The sequence below is a fragment of the Epinephelus lanceolatus genome, chromosome 8, assembly GCF_041903045.1.
Source record: "Epinephelus lanceolatus isolate andai-2023 chromosome 8, ASM4190304v1, whole genome shotgun sequence".
In the NCBI taxonomy this organism is placed as follows: domain Eukaryota; kingdom Metazoa; phylum Chordata; class Actinopteri; order Perciformes; family Serranidae; genus Epinephelus; species Epinephelus lanceolatus.
This window is the reverse complement of record NC_135741.1, coordinates 26,192,460-26,210,244: the sequence shown is the minus strand read 5'-3', so window position 1 is coordinate 26,210,244 and position 17,785 is coordinate 26,192,460. Positions and strand designations below refer to the sequence as shown.

The 17,785-nt window shown below is 39.5% G+C and overlaps 2 protein-coding genes across 2 annotated transcripts; one reads left to right on the top strand and one right to left on the bottom strand.

Annotated features, from left to right (window-relative positions):
• Positions 1-2,092: 2,092 nt before the first annotated feature.
• Positions 2,093-10,418, bottom strand: traf3ip3 (TRAF3 interacting protein 3). The gene is made up of 14 exons (XM_033629807.2): positions 10,260-10,418; positions 8,884-9,339; positions 8,608-8,752; positions 8,396-8,513; positions 8,274-8,301; positions 8,116-8,145; positions 5,652-5,747; positions 4,851-4,922; positions 4,471-4,611; positions 4,156-4,293; positions 3,940-4,075; positions 3,696-3,841; positions 3,163-3,279; positions 2,093-2,897 (listed from the first exon to the last, which is right to left on the bottom strand). Exons 2-14 carry the CDS (start codon positions 9,304-9,306, stop codon positions 2,697-2,699), a joined length of 1,791 nt encoding a protein of 596 aa, XP_033485698.2. The 5' UTR covers positions 9,307-9,339; positions 10,260-10,418; the 3' UTR covers positions 2,093-2,696.
• A 1,228-nt stretch (positions 10,419-11,646) lies between these two features.
• Positions 11,647-17,544, top strand: atp5pb (ATP synthase peripheral stalk-membrane subunit b). The gene is made up of 7 exons (XM_033629808.2): positions 11,647-11,768; positions 12,588-12,624; positions 13,637-13,782; positions 14,051-14,214; positions 14,335-14,460; positions 16,296-16,475; positions 17,293-17,544. The coding sequence occupies exons 1-7, from the start codon at positions 11,741-11,743 to the stop codon at positions 17,368-17,370; spliced, it is 759 nt and encodes a 252-aa protein (XP_033485699.1). The 5' UTR covers positions 11,647-11,740; the 3' UTR covers positions 17,371-17,544.
• The last annotated feature ends 241 nt before the right edge of the window (positions 17,545-17,785 follow it).

Sequence of the window (17,785 nt, the reverse complement as noted above, 5' to 3'; positions counted from 1 at the left end):
ACTCCTGTAGTATCACATCCAGCATCTGGCTATCCATACTGGCTCCTCTCATGGAGCCATTTTCAGTGTGGGCTGTTTTGTCCTCTCCTTGCAGGACTTGTCAAACAGCAGGCTTTACGGTAACTCAGCACAGGTGTTACTGTGTTATCATGTACTGTATATACCCTCTGAGATGATGATCTTTGCTTAACCACTGCATTTCTCTTTCGCACTGACTCACACACAGCATGTGGCTATGAACATCAATGATACAGCTCACTTCAGGCATGTCCAGAGTCCAGCCCAAGGGCCAATTGTGGCCCGCGGCCCCCAGTTCGTAGTTCAAAATACACTATGTATGGCCTTGGTTAGTCAAGCAAGCTCACTTTGCTTTTTGTTCATTCACCTCACGATGCAGGGATATTATACAGTTTGTAGACATACATCAAGTAGGAACTACGCAGGTGGAACTAATGGGTTTTCACAAACAGACGGTAAATGGTAAATAAATGGTTTCCTAACAGCAGATATTTCCTGCTAGCAGACATGGCCACAGCAAAGAAATGTTAATTGGACAGTGAGGGCCACCACTTTCAAGAGCAGTGGAAAGTTGAGGACTTTTACACGTAAAGATCAAACAGATAACCCCTATGATGCAAGAGGCAGCTGGCTCTTCAGGTATTTTCACATTATCTCATCTGGCCCCCATTCAAAAAAGTCTGGACACCCCTGTCTGCGATAGTCTGGCAACCTGTCCAGCGTGTATTCCGCCTCTTGCCCAGTGTCAGCTGGGATAGGCTCCCCCCGCAACCCCCAACAGGATAAGTGCTTACGGAAAATGAATGAATGAACACTTGACAAAAGCTTATCTTGTTAAAATGCAATAACAGAAACATTTTATGTACCGGTTAAATGTACTGCAGTGAAGTACATTTATTCAAGCACTGCACTAATTTTGATGTACGTACTTGAGTATTTCCATTTTTTGGCTCCTTGCTACCTCTACTTTTGTACATTTCAGATGCAAATATTGTACATCACTGCATTTATTTTACAGCTGTAGTTACTTTGGTATTTTTACATAACACACATGGTGAACTGTGAAAATATGTTGCATCATTGTGGATTAAACTACCCAACAGTATAGTAGTTCAAATTTGTTCCGGCTCAACCAGCTGCCATGGATGGATTAACAAACGGGCCTACCGGACACAAGCCCAGGAGTCCAAATTATCAGGGCCCCCACTGAAAAATCAAGTTAACATGTACCAACCTGGAAGAGACTCAAAATGACCATAAAGAGACTCAAAATGACTTCAAAGAGACAAAACAACAATAAAAAGAGTCAAAACCACCACAAACTGTGTTGCGCCTATTAGGCTTTCTGTTAAATATTGCCTCTTAATAATCCCACCATTAATAATCTGAGCCCACATTTCAGTGAATGTCACCCCTGAATCTTTCAATTTTGCCAGCATTAACTCATATGAGACTATAACAGTCATGAGTTTGTATTTTTCCAGTTCCTTAGTGTGATCCTGGCAGCATTGAGGAAGCCTGCAGGACATGACCCAAACTGTGCCTTTGTAAGTCCAGCTGGTAGAACTGATTTGTCTCTAAGAGGGCAAAAATGTGGCGTGCTCAACAAGAGCTGATCCAACTATTCCTCAACTGCTCCAACCACTTGTGTCCAAATGAAGAAACCAGCTGACTGTCCCACATGAGGTGTAGAAACATACCCGTAGAACTCAAACATTTCCAGCAATTTTCAGAGCTGCTTTTACTCAAGTAAAGGATCAGGACTGACATCTTCAAATACTTGACTACTCAAATGTTAATTGTTTTCACTATATTTAATTACAATATATTGATATGGAAGGGAAATAGAGTCTTGCAGATTTTAGAGAACACGTGTGGATGAGTCCAGTGGTGCATGTGAATTTTTAGTTGTAGGATGAGATCTTACCCAAAGGGGAATAAATGTTGGCTGGTGGATGATTTGTTTAAGATGTAACAGGATATAACTCTTCACCAAAGCGTGGTCCTTCTTCCCAAAGTCTTCGCCATGGAGATATCAGATATCTTGCATGAAGCCAAAGCACCACAAACTCAGTACTCCAACAACTGACTTTATTCAATTTCAAATCGGTATCATCAAGACTAAAATGTTTTTCAAAACTATTCAACAAACAGTGACATTTGTTATACTAACAATGTTTCTTTATTTCGTACAATATAAAACTCTAATGGCTCTTTTATTGAGTTTTTTCTCTTCCCACATTCTTTTATTGAAGTTGGCAGCTGAGAGAATAATGTGTTGTCTTTTTGTGTTTTATATGGCTTTTTAACAATTCATGGTGGTGCTTCCCATTAAATAAGCTGTTTACAGTACAGAGGATACTTCCTGTTTTTCTTCTCCTGACTATTATTATCATTGACTCACAGTTTCTTAAAACGTCATTTATATCAGCCAACTTGTGATAGTACTTTTCATTTGCAAACATTTATCACTCTGGAAGTGGTCTCTTGTATCTGAACTTTCTGCAAACTCCCTACACACATCACCACAACACTTTCACACACACAAACACACACACACGTTGAGTTCCAAGTCTAAAATTACATGAAATTAAACTATATTAACTACATCCTAGAAAAAAAGTCATATTTTAAAAATAACACAACAACAAAAACAATGTTCCTGAGCAGTGACATCATCATATCGGTCTAAAACAGCCTGAGTGTTGAGGAGAGGCCATGTCCATGAGATAATCTTCGATACGTCTCTCTATGTCTGAGTACAGGTCTTCAACTTGCTCCCTGAAAGGAGGATGCCACAGCCACAACATGGCAACCCCTGCCACAGCGAGAAGAAGAAGGAAAAACACACACACCTTCCACCAGGAGCCACATCGTGTCTACACAAAGAGGAAAGAAATGTCACAGTTAAATATAGTAACATACACATTATATATAGAAATGTACGTATGAGCGGGGAATCGTTACTGCTGATGTTGTGTTTGAGTTGTTTTTAGTCACTGCAGCAAAAATGAGGCAAAATAAATTGGTACAGAAAATGTGACAATGACAATGTAAGGGCAAATGACATAGCAAGGACATTTAGTTTCAAATTCTCCTGAATGCACACACACACACACACACACACACACACACACTGCTCACCGATCTCCTGCGGCGGTGACTGAGTTGCCGGAGCTCGTCCCTGCACTGCGACAGCCGGGCCTGGCTGGACTTACACTCCTGCTCCATGGCCTGCAGCTCTGTCTGCAGCTCCTCACACTGCACGCACACGCGCACACACACACACACACACACACACACACAAGCCATATGGAAGGGACACGTATGTAGATCATATCATTTACATTGTAAGTGATTGTTAGAAAGCTGTATGTAAAGCCAATCATGGCAAAATGTGCCTTTAGTTTTAAAATGTCTCCCAGAAATGAGGGCAATAATATGAAATGCGTCTTCGTAAATATATTTAATAGATTTGATACTCAGTCAGTGAAACCTGAGTTTATTTAAGATTAGATTTTTCTCAATGGCCTGCATCAGTCTTTGCATATCACTGTAAATGAGTGGAAAATTATCTTTGATTCATCCAGTGTGAATTCATGAATATCTAATGTCAAGTTAAACAAAACACAAAGCGTGTGAATATGCATCAATACACTTTGACATCTCCACCTCACCTCTCTCTCTTTGAGTTGCAGTTTCTCCTGAGTGTGACGGAGCTGCTCCTCCACCTGAGAGTCTCTCCTCACCGTCAGTCGTGGCTCTGCCTCCTCTGACGTCAGAAGCCCCTGCATCAGGAAGTCCTGGCTCTCATTGCTGCCATCTAGGAAATAGAAAGCAGTTTAAATAAATCATCCATCTGCAGTATTTTAAACATTACGAAGAGTACTCAGTATAAAAACATGACTCTAACTGTCTTGCCTGTAATGTGCTGGATTTCCTCCCTTAAAATCTGGTTGTCCTCTTCCAGAAGGCAAATGTTGTACTGCAGCTCCTGCCTCTCTTGTCTCAATGACACCACCTCATCCCTCAGCGCGGCCTCTCTGGCTCTGGACAGCTGCTCAGGACACACATGTTTCTCACATCCATTTACATTAAAAAATGTATGGCCATCCACATTGTCACAGACTGCCTTACCTCCACTTGGCTGTGCAGCTGTTGCAGCTGCTCATTACTGAGGTGCTGGTTCTCCTTTAGTTGTGCAGAGCTCAGCTTCAGCTCCTCATAAAGACTCTGCCACCTCCGGGCCTCTGCCTTTGCTGTAATTAGCGCTTCCTGCTGGCAAAAATACAAAATATCTTTGAGATTTATGTACTGAACCTGACTTCTTGATATATCAACAGCAACACCTGTCACCAGAAACCCCAAATAAGTCAGTGACATTGATGTGTCTCTCCCCAAAGTCAAATAGGTACACTGTGGTTGTTTATATGAAAAAAATAGATATTTGACCTGCATTGTCTCAGCCTTGCTAAGCGCCTCAGATTTCTCCTGTGTGATCTTCTGCAAGGCGACCAGGGCCCTCTCCTCATACAGCAGTTTCTGCTTCTCCATCTGTATCACCAGTTTCTTCACTCCATCCTTGGGCAGCTTCTATAAGGACACAACGCTGCTGAGATAAACCTACAAACACTCACAGGATGAGATGCAAACCAAAGCCATAGAGCCGCGCTCATTAGATGCTATCACTGCATGACACAGTGAAAGTGTAGAGCAGATTTGCTGCTTTTCGGAAAGACAACAGGTTTGAGTTATCGCAAAGATATAATGTAAAACAGAAAGATTAAAAATACCCAGCAGTTGCTGTTTTTACCACCAGCTGCTGTTCTTACCTGCAGGCAGACTTGCAGCTGCACCTCCAGAGACTTGATCTTGTTTCTCAGCAGGTCTTCACTGCAACGAGCCTGTGTGGGTTAGAAAGGAAATGACTGACTGTCACGCTGCCTGCAGATGGAAAATTAATGGTTCATCAACCAAAATCTGTCACAGTATGTTCTTTCACTGTCTGCACTCACTGGTGCACAAAGGGAACTTGCAGCATCAGTGAGCCTCAAGAAAGATCACAATGACTGCACGTGTTTTAGCATTACACTGTCATTAGTGTGGAAAATAACACATAAGTTGCCTGATGATAACATACCTGACTGAGAATGAAAAAGCATAAATTATTTAAACTACTCTAAATCCTCAGCTGCTCAAATTCAAATTGAAAAACAATAAAAGGGGAACACCAATATTTCCCTTCATTCATTAGAGCCAGAGTAACCAAAAGAGAGCTAATGAGGATGCATAGCACCTATAACAGCTGCTGACTGTCACGCCCTTCCTGTGTAAGAATGACAGCTTTCATTCGTCCTGTGCAGTGTGGGCTACAGCGGAAGCAGGAAGCTCCAAACCACAGACTGCATAGGCCTTCCTGAGGAAGCAGCCGCCATACACTGCTGTGTGCACGACTGTGACAAATACATTTTTAGTGTAACATCAACCAGGGAACCAAAAAAAACAAAAACAAAAACAACATGACCTTATAAAACAAGATATATGTGTTTGGTATTTGGATATTGTCAATGTGAAACACTGGGGGTGTGTTTGATGTTAGTAAATGGCCTGCGCATACAGATGGAGAGTCTCACCATCCACATCTTGTTTGAGGAGTTCATGAGGTTTGATGTGTGCTCCTGGAGGGCTGCCAGCTTCTCCTTCACAGCCTCCTCTCTCCACAGGGCCTCCTGGCACAAAACACAGCAGAAGACAGAGTGAGCTACAACCATGTCATTTACTTTAGTGGCTACAACAGCATGCAACTACTGAGTGTAGCTAACCAGATATTTATAATAAATGATGCTCACCACATCATTTATCATCTACTGTACTTGGTGACAATAAAAACTGTAGTATTGTATTTATGGCTTACAGTAGCTGTAGAGCATATAAACAAAGTACAGAAGAGCCATAAAGTCACAAACAGTCAGGTCTGTTACACAGCTACAAATCGAGCTAACATTAGCCACCATAAGCTACAAGCCATACAGTAGCTTCACAGCACAGGAAGACTAGAGAAAACCCACAAACTTATTTCAGTTATGTCAAGTACACAGCTAAATCTAGCAATATTACTAACATTATTAGCCACCAAGCTTCAAATCACATAAACAAGGCAAAACTATTTTGCCTATTAAAAGCCACGGTAGCCACCCATGACAATTATTGGGTCACGGCAAATGTAAAATGTAGTGTAACAGCATTAGAAAAAAGTCACAAACTGATTCCAGTCATGTCAGTTATACAGCTACAAATCTAGCTAACGTCTACTAACATTAGCCACCATATTGCTACAGGTCATACAGGAGCTTCAGATAATGTAATTTTATATTTGCTTTTTCACAGCCACTGTAGCCACAAGTGACAATTATGACGGTAAATGGTAAAATGTAGTGTAACAGCAAAAGGCTTACTAAAAGTCAGAAACTCATTTTAGTAATGTAATTTACATGGCTAAATCTTTAGGTTACATTGTTAGCCACCAAGCTTCAAATCACATAAAAAAGGCAAAACTATCCACTGTAGCTACAAGAGACAATTATGAGATAATGGTGAATGGTAAAATGTAGTGTAACAACATCAATGGAGAAAAAGTCACAAACTTATTCCAGTCATGTCAGTTACACAGCTACAAATTTAGCTAACGTCTGCTAACATTAGCCACCCAGCGCTACATAGCTTCAGATTATGATGGTAAATGGTAAAATGTAGTGTAACAGCACAAGACGGCTAGAGAAAGTCACAAATTATTTTAGTATTGTCAGTTACACAGCTAAATCTAATCAACTTCAGCTTACTATTAGCCACCAAGCTTCAAATCACATAAACAAGGCAAAACTATTTTCCTCATTAACAGCCTTTATAGCCACAAGTGACAATTATTTGATAAGACTAAATGTTAAAATGCAGTGTAACAGCATAACAGCACGAGTAGAGAAAACGTATTGCAGTAATGTCGTTACGCAGCTAAATCAAGCTAACGTTTACTAACATCAGCCACCATAAGCTAAGGTCACACAGTAGCTTCAGATCATATAAACAAAGTAAAACCATTGTATCTTTTGCTTATTAACAGCCTCTGTAGCCACAAGTGACAATCACTTGGACAATGGAAAATGGTGAAATGCAGTGTAACAGCCTAAGAAGGTTAGAGAAAAGTCACAAACTTATTTCCGTAATGTCAGTTAACGTTACACAGCTAAATCTAACCAACTTTAGCATACATCATTAGCCACCAAGCTTGAAATTACATAAACAAGGCAAAACTTTTTTATCATTAACATCATTTGTAACCACAAGTGACAATTACATGATAATGCTAAATGCTAAAATGCAGTGTAACAGAACAACAGCACAGGTAGAGAGGAGTAAAACATATTGCAGTAATGTCGTTACACAGTTAAATCAAGCTAATGTTTACTAATACCAGCCACTAACGTTATAGGCTACAGGTCATACAGTTGCCTCAGATCATACAAATTAAAACTATCTAACTTTTGCTATTCATAGCCACTGACGCCACAATTTATCATGGTAAATGGCAAAATGTGGAGTAACAGCACGAGAAGACCAGAGAAAAGTCACAAAATTATTTCAGTAACGTTAATGTCAGTTGCACTGCTACATCTAGCTAACATTAGCAAACATAAGCCACAGTAAGCTGCTGTTACAAGTCATAGAGTAACTCAGCTCCAAAGCAAAGCACAGCTATAGAACTTTGACATAGTCTCACATGACAACTATTTGATAATGTTAAATGTAGGGTAACAGTAGCACAAGTAGAAAAAATTCACAAACTATTTTTTAGTAATGTCAGTTACACATCAAAATGTAGCTAACGTTTGCTAACATTACTAGCCACCGTAAGCTATTAATCATACAAGACCAAGTGAGGCTGTATAAATAAAACCTTTGAGTGTGTGTGACTGAGAAAGGATGCATTTTATTTCCTCACTTTTCATTTGTTAGAGGAAGGACACATTATTTCATTTGTTAAAAGTGACAGGTCAAACAATACTTTACAAATTTGACTTGGGAATATAATGGTTGGTTTACCTGTAAGTAGTCAGTTAATCGCTGAAGATCCTATGATGTGAGAGATAAGAGACATCAAAAACAGTCACATTTTATCAAAAACAATTTTTCCAATATGCAATTTAATAAAAAAAAACAAAAAACATCAACAGTAAACAAAGCAAGAGTTTTAAACGTACCGACTCCTTGACAATGACAAAACCAGACCTGCACAAAAGAAAATATCTCATTATAGAAATATTTATAAAACACTGATCTCAGCTGCCTCTGATTTTAAATTTGAGATATAAATTCAACTCACTCTGTCTGCGCACTGGTCTCATGCAGCACCTTTTTTTTGGGAATACTTTCAGTTTGGACGGAGAACCTTTGTTGAATCCTTTCTGCTGGGATGACTGTTTTGATGCTTGTCTTTTGAGCTTTTAGAGGAAGTTAATAAAACAGCATTATTAGTATGAAAAAATGTTTGAAAATCTTGGGTCAAAATGTTATGCAGCTAGGCAGTAATTTTACCATTAATACTATTCTCTCTTTTATCCATGCTTTTTGTCCGCTGCTGGTTTGATTCCTTTATCGCTGGTGCGGAGGTAGATGCTTGCTTCTTTGCATGACCTTTCTCCGGCCTCATTACTGTGACCTGTTCTGACCATAATAAAGCCTGAGGATGTGAGGAGAGAGAATAAGATTCAGGTGTGTGGATGTGGAAAGATGAAACATGTATTTGGTGAAATCAAACTCCTAATAACCCCTGTAGTGGTGTTCCTTCTTACAACCGCAAAGGATATTTACCCAGTTGCTGGTGCTTGGGCCGTCAGCCATGCTGCCTCTTGGTGTTAATGTCACCTTTGGATGTCTCCCATTAGATGTGGGAGTATTTTGGATATTTGTATGCATTGTCTCTGACTTGCTGATTGACCTGTGGTGTTTTACTGAAAAAGTCCTTGGTGAAAGTTTTCTCCTGGAAGAATAGTTTGTAGTATTCAAACCATACAGCTCTGGGCTCACTGATCTCCTTCTCAGAAATTCAAGATGCCTCTTTTCCTTCAGTTCATTCTTTATTTGTCTTGTGTCAAAGTCTCTCGTAGGGCTGCGGCACGAAGTCACGTTGTTACGTCCTCGCAGGTGCTCACGTTTCTCTGCTCTGATTTCCACTATTTGGTCAAAGGGTTTCACTGGGGAGAGCTGTAGTCCACTGACAGCCAGGGCGTCCATGGCAGCTCCTCTGGCTGTTACAGTGCCTCGAGCCTACAACAACAACGTATCAGGAAATGAATTATAACTATTAATAATGATGAAATAAACAGTATGAAAACAGTTGAGTTGAAATCACACAATTTACTAATGTGTATAAAATGTTAGTCAGCTGAAAAATGTGGTTTTTAAGTGTTGCATGTGCAAAATGATGGCTGTGATTACAAAGAAAGACTGTATACATTTCAGTTTTCATATTTCATAGACACAGTAACTGAGTTTTAAATATGATCCTCAAACACTGTCCTCACGAGACTCTAACATGCTTAAACAAAGGAAAAGAAAGAAAGTTAGTGGTTGTGCTCCAAAAGTATGTGAGCAGCATAGGCGTAGATTGTCGGGGGGATGCAGGGAACACCCACCCCCAACTAAAAGCATGAAGGTAGCAGAGGACTTTTATTTCGTTCATATTAAAGACATTTACACCATTGATTGGTGAAGAAAATGCACAAACTGGTGCATGAAAATTAGCAGAAAGCAGGAATGCAAGTGCTCAAGGACCCCCAAATCCCCATTTCTTATGTGTGCTCCCAAATGTTGAAACAAAAGTTACACATTTAGAGTAGTATGCAAAAAATAAATTCAAAATGCAAAGCCTTCACATTATCTCTTACAATAGAGAAAAGGCATTTACTTTGGGAACCATGCAGGTCAGTTGTAGTAGAAGCGGTTACAGTAGTAGTAGTAGCAGCTCATACAGAAGCACTTTTGTAGTAGTGATGGTAAATGTAATAGTATATGTTGCAGTAGTTGCATTATATTTTGTCAGAAAGATCCTTTAACACATGGTGACAGAGTTATCAGAGACAGGCTCGGCCCTGGCAAGTGTTGATTGAGGTTGTGGAGGGAAAATGTACAAGATAATGCAAAGACAAAATGTTGCTTGATAAGCAGAAAACTATTACACGGCTTACCTACAACGCCATCTCATTCAGTGGGGGTATAGTCCTTGTGAGGTGTTTTAGAAGTCATCCATTTTCTCACTCTACTGAAATAGTGTCCCGGGTTTTTTGTCTGTGTTTCACATGTAGCTGTTTCTGTTGAGCATAATTTTACAGGAAGTGAAGAGAACCACAGCGTCATATGTTCCTCTATCTCACCAGCCACTCGCATCAAGCTGATGCCATACACGGGTGGGCCCCAAGATTACACACACACACACACACACACACACACAATTCCCCCTGCATGCAGCGTGGAATATAATACACTACACAGGAGAGAGAGCTATGCAGTGTGTGTGGTTGGAAATTTATTTTTTTTATAAGAGCAGTTTCATTTTTCATAGAAAATGTATGGCTTCAGTCTGTTGAAGCTGTAAATGACATCAGCCTCATATTTGCTGGTGGTGGTGGTGGTGGTGGTGTGTGTGTGTGTGTGTGTGTGTGTGTGTGTTATTTGCATTAAGCTGGCTGACTTGTTATTTTACTTGCTGTCAGTTTTTTATCAATGTCATGTGTACTTTCAAGATGAATTAACCCAAGACACTGGATCCTAGCATAGTATAGCATAGTGACAGCCTCCTGATTTGTCAGTTTTTTAAGTGTTTAACAGTACAGCTTCAGCACATGTTTGATGTGGTGGATATTAGGTATCCCTTTACGCTATTTGCATTTATGGATGAAAAACTTACCATATGAAATGAGGAGATTCAAAATAAAGACATGACCTCTGCCCAGATCATCTTTTCCACATTAAAGAATAACATCATGTTTCTGTATATTAATCTTACAGTAGTTCCACATAATATGTCAAAAAACACATCTAACATTACTCAAGAAGAATTTTGCATACATACATTTATAAAATAAATGTATAATTGTTTCTGTGCCACACATGATTCAAAAAATATCATTTCTTTATGTTTTTAATATATAATGTTAAAATACCCTTCAATAACCTTATTGTTATCAACATATTTGTTATAGGAAGTCCAGATTAATTTCAAAAAATGTTTTCAAAGTGACTACTCGTTGCAGGGCAGTGTATCATCTAAAAAAATGTTCCTTACTTTTATAATTTATGTTGATGCCATTTAACAAAACATCTGTCTTAAACTTTTTAACAATTCTTAAAACTTAATTGTGATATCAACAAAATGTTTATTTGGACTCCGCCGTCATAAAAGATTAATTTATTTTTATGCTTTATATTTTTAATATTCCCACCATTAAATTCAATGTCAAGGCAGTGACAAATTATAACATTGAGAACAACGTCATCCAGCGGTATTTTCTTTAAAAAGATTAAAAATAGGAGCTCTATTGTACTCTCGCGATGTTTCCAGGTGATATCTCGTGTTTCCGGCATCCTTGTGGCTCTCTGCAGAAGGGCACGAAGAGGCCGAAACAAGAGTGCCCGGTGTAGCAAGAACTTGGCACTTCATCCTTCAAATATGCTGTCCAGGCTCCTCATTATTTCGGGTATGCACTAATCTTGCTTTTATTAATTAATTAAATGTATTTAACTGGCATAACCAGACTGTGAAGCAGGCTAAACAAAAGTTTAAATTGAATGTGAAGCTGAAGGGTAAAATGAAGGCCGCACATTGAATGAGAGACATGCTAATGCTAGCCTTAGCTAGCTATCCTAACTACAAGCCAGGTGGACTCTCTGAAACTGCAGCAACTATATTGCTTGTGTATTTGTGTTGGCAGTTGTTGGTAATGCTATTGATTTTGTAGGATTTGCAGCATTTCTGGCAGACATCACTGCCAGTTAGCTACAGTCAGGTTAGATGACGATAGGTAACCGTAGCAAACCGCTAGCTACTTCAGCCAGCGTTAGCTCTGCACGCCTGTAAATGTCACCTTTTTGACAGTTAGCATTGGTTGGTTTTATGCTCCCAACGTTTGTAGGAAGGATTAACTCTACTGGCTTCACATTGTTAGTCCACCAAAAATGTGCTTTTTCATTTAAGGATTCCTTAGGTTGTGTATTTGAAGCCAAATCAGTTCAGCTTTTAATCATAGTTAATGTTATACTGTAATCACTCACTGTAATTGTCTCAACCTGTAGCTGGGTTGCTGTTTACATTTGTCATTTTACAGTGAAGTGCACTCGGTTAATACCATAGTCCTGCAATTAACCCAACATTCATGAAGGTTATAATGGTCAGCTTTTGTTGAAACAGTTTTAGGGAGGTATTGATCAATAAAGTAAATAATCATCAGATAAAACATGAATAAAAACAAGCATTGGTTGTAGCCATGAATTTATGTCATCATCTCATCTTTTTGCAGGCAATGGCCTGAAAAGCAGCGGCCCCCTTGGAGCTGGGTATGTGTCTGTTTTGTGTGCTCTTTTGTTACTAACATGATGATACATTGTATTGCTAAAGAAAAGCAATTCAATTAAAGTAACATGTTATGGAAATATTATATCTCATAAACAGTCAATCTCTGTGAAGGATATTGTGTCAACAGTCTTACCTATAATTGCAAAAAAGCTGAAATTGTTATGTCGTTACACACAATACTTTTAATATTAAAGCAAAAAAAATCCTAGTTACCACATTAGATCAATGCCACTTCGACTTTGCTTGCACTGCATGGTGTAGTGGGCTTTCCCAAAAGCTTAAAAACAGTTTGCCGGCAGCTAAGGATAATGTTATGAGATACATTCTCAGTGGTCCTCCCAGGACAAATATAGAGGGCCTGTAGAAATGAAGCACGTTGCATTATTACCTGTTGAAGATTAAGTTAAACAATTGAAATGTAACCATGTGTTTGATAGACTTCACAGAGGGCTCCAGAATATATGAACCATCAAATTGAAATGTTTGGAAGCCAACATAATTGCAACACAAGAGCAAGCATCATGTCGTACAGTGTACCTTGTATTATTGGTAAAATGGCAAGAAGCTCAATTTTCATTTACTGGGACATTCCTAAAAAACAAACCCTCCCTGTATATTAAACCGAGCCAAACAAAGGGATTTTTAAGAATAAAAATTAAGGAGAATTTGTGGGGAGGATTGATGGTTCACCATGAGGGAGGGGAGTTGAACCACAGATGTGGAGTTGCAAGGGAGATGAGTAGGTCTATAATTTAATTGGCTTGTTCGCAGTTATGTGTATATTTTTATGTATAGTATGCTTTTTTCACTAAGGACCACTTTGGAAATTAGTGTATGTAGTAATCCTTAAAGTCCTCTGGAATTTTATATCACGATAGTCCTTTGCGTTGTTGTGCTTTTAAAATTCCTAATAAAAATCACATCAAATCAGTTTTAAAAAAAGATAAATCCTATATTCTAAATAAAAACTATTAATAATGTTGTCTCTCACAGTGTGGTCCAGGCATCCCGCTCCCTGCACACATCGTCCCAGAGTCTGGCCCCAGTGCCCCCTCTGCCAGAGACAGGAGGCAAAGTCCGTCATGGCATCATCCCAGAGGAGCTTTTCCAGTTCCTGTACCCCAAAACTGGAGTCACAGGTCAGTAGCCAGAAGCAAGACTCAGCTTTTGATTATTTCATTTCCATTATGAAAAGGCAAAAAGTGAAATTCTGAGTATTTCATTAGAACTGTATGTTCAAATTGTCTGAAACCGAGCCATATGTGGTGTAGGACTACATTCCCTAGTGTTATTGCTTATGCTTTTTAAATGCTTTGTTTCTCCCTGTATTTTTAAATAAAGTCATTAGAATTAAGCTGCTGCACAAACATAATTTTATTTTAATTTATTTTTCATTTTTTGCACAAGGACCCTACATGCTCGGCACTGGACTCCTCGTTTATATGCTTTCCAAGGAAATCTATGTCATCAACCATGAGACTGTTGCAGCCGCCTCCATTCTCAGCGTCATCATCTATGGTATCAAGAAATATGGCTCAAGTGTTGCAGCTTATGCTGACAAATTGAATGAGGTAGGCTGGCAACCGCATGGATTTGTGTTGGGGTTTTTTTGTGGATACTCTCAAACTGCAGTTGAGGTTTTGTACTGTTTTTAAGTAACAATCAAAGATCATTGGTATGTGTGTTTGCAGGAGAAAGTGGCCGAGGCTCAGAAGGTGAAGGACGAATCCATCGCCAACCTGGTTGATGCTATTGAGGATGAGAAGAAGGAGCAGTGGAGAGTAGAGGCAAGGTCAATGCTCTTCGATGCTAAGAGGGTAAGCAGCTTTGACTTGTCCATGATATTTCTCAAATTTCTTCCTTCTTTATAATGCACTGCTTCATATTCACACAACAAACCCTGATTGCCATGCATCATGATGTGATCCTTGACATTTATTGACCTCTACTGGCAACAAATTGAAATTACAACTACATCACTTGATGGCCAAAGAACCTGCAGCGGCTGCTATCACTGTCTGGAGCTGCATTACTAGGAGAGAAACAAAAACAGATCTTGGAAAAACAGGAGTCCATAAATAGATAAAGGTCAATGAATTTAATACTGATCTGTGCAACACACCAACCAGCTGTATAAATGAAAAGAAATGGCAGTTCCACATGTTCTGGTGCAGCAGCGACTGTTAGTTTCTGTGCGTCAGGCAATGTAGCTTCATGAAGAAGACAGGAACTAGAGTATGTGCTGGAAGGATACATTCACAATGTTAACTTTTATGAACTAGGCAACACAAATTGAGGCTCCTGTTTTTAACGAAAAAGGGAAACTGTCAGGCATCATTGCTCCTGCATTGCCAGTTATGTCTTCCCATTTCTCCTTCTGGGGATCAGAAAAGTTCTCTATCCATGTATTTTTTTACTGAATCATGCTGCTGACCCAACATTAGTCTCTCTTCACCAAAGAAGGTTTCGTTACTTTGGGGCAGCACGTAGCCTTACACAGATAATATGCACAAAGAAACGTTAGCCTTGATTTTGCTAGATTACAATAATTCATGAAATCTCAAAAACATGTCATCAACCAACCTGTCTGTCCTTCTCCAAATCCATTTAACATTATCACAGCCATAAGGAGAAAGAAAACCTGGCTGACGTTGATCTGATGTTAGGCTAACTCCTGTTCATGTAGCTATACTTAACGTAGTGTTTTGCTAACATTAGCAAACTCAAGACTTGACTGTATATGATGTAAAATGTCTGTAAAGACTGTGACAGTCCCTCAGCCACATCTTTCAACCATCTTAAAAATTTGGTTTCCTTTTCAACACAGACGAGCCTAGCACATAATATATAGCACATACCTATGCTAAGTATAACAGGAAAGAAGAATGCTGATTTGAGGTTCTGCCGTATCCCAAACATTCAATAAGCACTTAGTGAGGGGTAATTGTGATGTATTTTCTTCTCTTTACAAATTTAGTCTTTTTAGAAAGTATACAGTTTAGAACTGAATCCGGACTGCATTTATGAGCACATAGCATTCTTGCCAAACCTAATAATGTTTTTATTAAAAGGTACTGCTGTTCAAAGGTCTGAAATCACCTGTTAAATTGATGGTGTTTTGTCGATCCTTTAATAATGGCTGTTTTAACAGTGATACAAACAGCATTATTCAGACATAAAATGTATTTTTAACATTTGAAATAGTTTTGGCTCCATAAGAAGAATAATTAGATGATTAAAACTTCCATGTAGTCGATGTCACCACAGTGTTACATGACGGGAGAGGCATTATTGTGCCCTTCACACTGAAAAAGTGTGTTTTGTTCTCCATGTACAAAACAAACACACCAGATAATATAGAGAAGTTCCCTCAGCCACCTGTTTTTACCCAATCAAGCTTTCATTGCAGGAGATTTGAAACATTCGAACAGTAATTAGATTCAGCGTTGAGAGCTGTGTGTCTTCACTCATTGTAATTAAATTTCAAACTATTCTTTGTCATTTAAATTTCATCCTGATGTTACAGTCATGTAAAGAAGGAATTTAATCTGCTTAAAATTACTATAGAAGTACATTAAATGCCAACTTTAGCAACCCAAGTGTAGACCGGTGTGATAACAAGGACTACATTGACTCCCCTTTTTTCTCTCAGAACAATGTGGCCATGCTGTTGGAGACCAACTACAGAGAGAGGCTACACATGGCGACCCATGAGGTGAAGAGGCGCTTGGACTACCAGATCGCCCTGCAGCATCTCCAGCGCCAGATGGAGAAGGAGCACATGGTGAACTGGGTGGAGAAGAGTGTCATTGGCAGCATCACTCCTCAGCAGGTCAGTCCTCTTGAGTCAAACTGCTCCGTTTGCAGGCCACATTTTGGCCTTTATTGTGGCTCAAAAACTCCATCGAAAAGTTTGGTCTCATTTTGAACCAGCACATTTGCAGATTAATTATATAACCAATATGAACAAATCTTTTTTTTATTTGTTATCTTCATGTCTATCTTTACTGTAATGCTGTGTTCACACTATGAGCAGCACAGTAACAGGCTAAAGGTTGTTTTCAGAGGAAGGAGATGACATGAAGCTATGAACTGATACCTGTCACTAGTCGCTTTGGAGGCTTTTTCAGTGCTCCAGTGATGCTGAAGCGTCAGCCAGTCATATGAATTTGTTTCTAGCTGTGGTGCTAAGTTAGCTGATGCTAGCTTTCTATGCACTGCAGGGCAAACAGGGATGCAGTAGGGTGGCGAAATGTAGTGTAAAAAAATGGGTCTCAGACATCCATGAAAGTCGAGGTACTATGTTGCACGTAGCAGACACACTTAAACCTGTGATGACGTCACTATGTCAACAAGCACTTGAGCAACACTTTGCAGTAATGTTGCTGGGCTCGCTGTTGCTGTGTCGCTCATAGCGTAAACACAGCATTAATGAGCCAGGAGGGATGACTGAATGAGATTCAACTCCTCTGTGATTGGGAGGGGAGAGGGAGGTAGGGAGGGGCTTTATTGGACATTGTGTCATGGGTGTTTCTCTGTATCGCCCGTCAGGTTACACCTTGATAATTTAACCTGCACACTGTCTCCCCTTGTAAATACATCAGTGAGGTGTCATTTAATGGCTTCTTACCTGTGTGTTTGTTTTTCAGGAGAAAGAGAGCATCGCCAAGTGCATCACAGACCTGAGGGCTCTGGCAAAAGTCACTCAGGCCAAAACTACAGCCTAAACAAGTCTTCAGAGAAGACCTCTCTAGTCCCCAACTCATGGCCCTAAGACGAGACGTTCACTTTTCTTTACAGAATTCCCTCATTAAAGATTGTCTCTGTCAACATGTTGTGGGTGTGTACAGTATTTACACGTCAGCTGATGGTAAAATAAATCATTCTCTTATTCAACTTCATCTGGCTTTTTTGTGTTCTTCCACTTGAAGGAAAAGTGTTTTCTTTCTTTCAGCGTTTTAACCTTTGCCTAGGTGTTTGTCGGTGACGTTAGTTGTGAATCTGGAACATTATGACCGTCACCGTTTTTATAGCCACAGCAGATTACGCCTGGGTTAGATAATTGTATAAGAGCATTTTGTGGAGCACTTAAGACCTTTGATCACTCTGAAGCACTTCTAAACCTTTGGACTCATAATGAGC

Bases quoted from the DNA above. Each gene is read 5' to 3' on its own strand.
- atp5pb (XM_033629808.2), top strand. From the start codon at position 11,741: ATGCTGTCCAGGCTCCTCATTATTTCGG. The intron at 12,625-13,636 runs GTATGTGTCTGT...TGTCTCTCACAG, and splicing joins AGCGGCCCCCTTGGAGCTGG to TGTGGTCCAGGCATCCCGCT. The intron at 14,461-16,295 runs GTAAGCAGCTTT...TTTTTCTCTCAG, and splicing joins TGCTCTTCGATGCTAAGAGG to AACAATGTGGCCATGCTGTT.
- traf3ip3 (XM_033629807.2), bottom strand. From the start codon at position 9,306: ATGGACGCCCTGGCTGTCAGTGGACTACAGCTCTCCCCAGTGAAACCC. The intron at 4,294-4,470 runs GTCAAATATCTA...TTTTGCCAGCAG, and splicing joins GCAAGGCTGAGACAATGCAG to GAAGCGCTAATTACAGCAAA. The intron at 3,280-3,695 runs GTGAGGTGGAGA...GTGTGCGTGCAG, and splicing joins TGCAACTCAAAGAGAGAGAG to TGTGAGGAGCTGCAGACAGA.